The following is a 4,451-nucleotide window of genomic DNA, read 5'->3' as shown; positions in this document are numbered from 1 at the left end:
ATTGTCATCAAGTAGATTCCACATCATAGTGACCCTGTAGGCCAAAGTAGAACTGTCCCATAGGGTTTCCAAGGCTATAAATCTTTATGGAAACAGACTGTCACATCTTTCTCCTATGAAGTAGCTGGTGGGTTCCAACTGCCGACCTTTCAATTAGCAGCTGACCACTTTAACCACTGCACCACCAGAAAATGGAATGCCATGACCTAAAGAAAATTTAGTTGAGATGTGATAACTGCCTTTAAATATTTTAATATCTGCCAGCTAAAGGAGAATTAGATGTGATACATCTTTAATTGAGTTAAAATACTTTGTCTTATGAGTCACAAGGAGAAGTTTTCTACTTCATGAAAGATGAACATTGTAAGTCAGAATTTTCCACGAAGTAGTACTGGGGGTATTTGAGCAAATTACTAACAGTTCATAGAGCTGGGGCAGAAGATACTGTCATATTGAAAGACTTCTTAGACCTGATGGCTTATATGTTCCTTAAAAATCTGTATATTCAATGGTTTTCAAAAAATATAGATTAAATATTCTTCATTTTGTTCTTCCAGCTATACAGATGATGTGAAAGGAAGGCAATGGGAAGATCCAATGACAGCTCAGAGTATAGCTTTATCTTGGTGGGCTTCTCTGATCGCCCCAAGCTGGAAATGATACTCTTCATAGTAAATTTTACTCTATATTCAGTGGCTGTGTTAGGAAACTCAACCATCATTCTTGTGTGTATATTAGACCCCCGACTTCATACCCCAATGTACTTTTTTCTAGCAAATCTTTCCTTTCTAGATCTCTGCTTTAGTACTAGTTGCATACCACAGATGCTGGTAAACCTTTGGGGCCCTGATAAGACTATCACTTACGCTGGCTGTGTTGTCCAACTTTTCTCTTTCCTATCTGTGGGAGGAATTGAGTGCATCCTTTTAGCTGTCATGGCATATGACCGCTATGCTGCAGTCTGCAAACCCCTGCACTATATGGTCATTATGCACCCCCAGCTGTGTTTAAGACTGGTAGCTGTGGCCTGGGGGAGTGGCTTGTTCAATGCTATTGTCATGTCTCCATTAACAATGACTCTCTCCAGATGTGGCCGGCGCAGAGTTAACCATTTCCTCTGTGAAATGCCAGCACTGATCAAGATGGCTTGTGTGGATGCTCGTGCAGTGGAAATGCTGGCCTTTAGCTTCGCCATTCTCATTGTTCTGCTGCCTCTCACTCTTATTCTTGTCTCCTATGGCTACATCACTGCCGCTGTGCTGAGGATCAAGTCAGCTGCCGGGCGACGGAAGGCCTTCAATACATGTAGCTCTCACCTCACAGTGGTCTCCCTGTTCTATGGGAGCATCATCTATATGTATATGCAGCCAGGAAACAGCTCTTCCCAAGACCAAGGCAAGTTTCTCACTCTTTTCTACAACCTGGTGACTCCCATGTTGAATCCACTCATCTACACGTTAAGAAATAAGGAAGTGAAGGGGGCACTGAAGAAAGTTTTGGGGAGGCAACAATGAACAGAAGTGTGATAAGTTATGAAAATTCTAGGCAAGACTTTTTTTTTTTCAAATACTACCATTGTATTGTGCTTATAATAAATCCAAACAATGTAACTGTTAGGCCGGAGCAAACTCAAACCACCAACATTTCAGTTAGCAACTTCCTCCAGGTGTCAGGCCCTGATGAGACAACCTGATAAGACAACCAAGGTGGCAAAACCTGCCCAGGCTGGAAAGTCCCATGTGATGACAAACTTCCTCCTGTGAAGCCCCCTCATGCTAATTAGGTGCAGACCCGTGCCAACAGCTAATTGGACCCCACCATTTCCTTAGTGTTCCCAGTTAAGTCCTCTCTGTGTCTATAAGAATCAATCCCCCCCTGCCCGGGGGTGCGACTTCTCTGGCCTTGATGCTAGGGCACGAGAACCTCACCTGGGAGTGCTAATAAACTGCTTCTCTGAGACAACTCCATGTCCTGGTGTCTCGGCAACCCAGCAATACAGTAAAACTCTTAGATTCTTTTTTAATATGGATAAATAGACTGAAGTATATATAAATACAAGAATTACATTCAGAGTCAACATGAATCAACCATGTTGCTGTTAGGTGCCATCGAGTCCTCTTCTATCATAGAGACCCTATGTACCACAGAACGAAATTCTGCCCAGTCCTGTGCCAGCCTCACAATCTTTGCTATACCTGAGCCCATTGTTGAAGCCGCTGTCTCAATCCATCTCATTGAGGGTCTTCCCCTTTTTCGCTGACCCTCCATCAACCATAGCTACTTATAAATGGATGGATCTTAGCAAAATAATATTTAGTAAAGGACTTAAGTCCCAGAAGACAGGTAAAACAACGACTCTTATATAGAATATGAAATGAACATGTGTTAAAGATTTTATTTAATTCAACAAGAGAACCATACAGATGTAATAACCCTTTAAAAAAAAAAGTCAAGAAAGCAAAAATTTATACAGAGTAAAGAAATCTTGAAATGAATGTTCAAATGGAGGTAAAATCTGCTTCTTCCACTATGAAGGATCGAAGTCACTTCAGCCTCTATCTGACAAGACAGAATCTGCATAAACAAGAATTATTTTGTATTGTTCTAAATTGTCTCTAACTTACAAAGTTGTAAAACACTTGCCACAGAAAACCTGAAGAAGGGTCCTGTAGAGTCCAGACAAGGTATAATTTTCCAGCAAAGCACAAAGCATAATTTTATCCCTACAAACTAATCCATATACTTTATTTATGTTATAAAACTAATTATATAGTCTTAAGCCTCTTAATAAAAAGGTGTCTGTATTTTTATCCTGATTTTTTAAGTGGTGAAAGTATGGCTTATAAAGCCTATGTAGCTGGCCTAGAGCACACAATAAATGAGTGGGATTCAAAAATGGTGTGTATGATGTCTGAACACTTCTCACCACCCGCCGAATAACACTGTCTTTGCTATAAGAGTGTTTAGTGCATATTCAGATCATCTCTGGTAGCATAGTGGCTAAGGCACTTGACTGCTAACCAGAAGGCTGGCAGTTCAAACCCACCGTTACTCCTCGGAAGGAAGATGGAGCAATCTACTTCCATAGTGATACTGCCTCAGTAACCCAAGGAGGGGTCGCTATGAGTTGGGTCCAACTCGACAGCACATAACAACAACAACTATAATCAGTCCTAGGGGCAGTGGTAGTTCAGTGTTAGAATTCTTTCCTTCCCTATGTGGCAGGCCCAGGTTTGATGTGAAACCAATTCACCTCAAACACAGCAAGACTCCATCTGTCAATGGAAGACTGTGTGCTGCTCTGATGCTGAACATCAAGTTTCAATAGAGCTTCCAGACCAAGATGGACTAGGAATCAGCCAATGGATCACAACGGCCTGGATCTCACTGTGCACAGGGTCAACGTGAGTCAGGGACCCAGTGGAGGGCAGCAAACGACAACAATAATCAGCTCCAGGCTTATTTTCTTCATCTCCTTGTACAATACTTCAAGCATGCTGCATATGCTGTAGACCCTACAAGAGAATGTTCACCATTGAAAACCTCACCCATGTTTCTTTATTAATACCATGACACACACACACACCATCCCTCCATTTCCCCACACAAATCTCCTGTCAAAATCTTTCCCATACTTCAACTCAATACCACATATTTATAGAATTGTCTGGGACTCCTCAATCTAAAAATACTCTGTGACTCCTTTCAGCCTATAGCATTTTTCCACTCTGAAATGTAATATTTATATATTTCATATGTCTCCAATTATATTTTAAGTTCCCTGATGGTAGAGCCATTTATTTTTCAATTTCCTCTCAGCATCACTTAAGGTATCAACACACTCAGGATATTGCTGGTGTCATTGTTGGACACCACCAAGTCAATTCCAACTTATAGTGACCCATGTGACAGAGTAGAAATGCCCCCTAGGGGTTTCTTGGCTATAATCTTTACGGAAGCAGATTGCCAGATCTTTTTTCCATAGAGCCACTGGGTAGGTTAGCAGATAAGTGCTTAACTGCTGCACCAAATGGGTTATTAAAATCCCTTGTAGATAGTAAGCAAACAATAATAGCTTAGGATGATTGTTAATTTTTTGTTGTTGTTGCTGTTTGTTTGTTAGTTTTCTTTTCCAAAGGTAATACGATATATACTAATCATTTCACAATCAATTACAGTAAACATTTTACCAGTTAATGAAAGTTGCACTGGAGAGTCATATAGATTCATTTGTTTTTCCTTCACCCAAGTTTATATGTATCTACCCCTCCCTTGTATCAGACTGTTGTATCAGCCCCAGGGACACCTCAGGCCTGCCCAAAGCAGCAGGACCGGAGAGCAGGAGAAAGGGGATTAAAAGCCAGTAAGCCAGATAGAGGTACAGTCAGCCACAGGGACCCAGGTGGGGGTGATACGAGAAGTCTCCAACAGCAAGACAAACTTGTCTGTCG

General features: G+C 41.3%; 1 protein-coding gene across 1 annotated transcript; it reads left to right on the top strand.

The window, feature by feature from the left end:
• Window positions 1-584: 584 nt before the first annotated feature.
• On the top strand, window positions 585-1,514 carry LOC103210599 (putative olfactory receptor 2W6). Its single transcript, XM_007956513.1, has one exon. The coding sequence runs from the start codon at window positions 585-587 to the stop codon at window positions 1,512-1,514; it is 930 nt and encodes a 309-aa protein (XP_007954704.1).
• The last annotated feature ends 2,937 nt before the right edge of the window (window positions 1,515-4,451 follow it).

This window comes from Orycteropus afer, unplaced genomic scaffold (assembly GCF_000298275.1).
Source record: "Orycteropus afer afer isolate SDZICR_OR568_19922 unplaced genomic scaffold, OryAfe1.0 scaffold00627, whole genome shotgun sequence".
Lineage (NCBI taxonomy): Eukaryota > Metazoa > Chordata > Mammalia > Tubulidentata > Orycteropodidae > Orycteropus > Orycteropus afer.
Note: the sequence above shows the minus strand (reverse complement) of the source record. Positions and strands in the feature narration are given on the sequence as shown.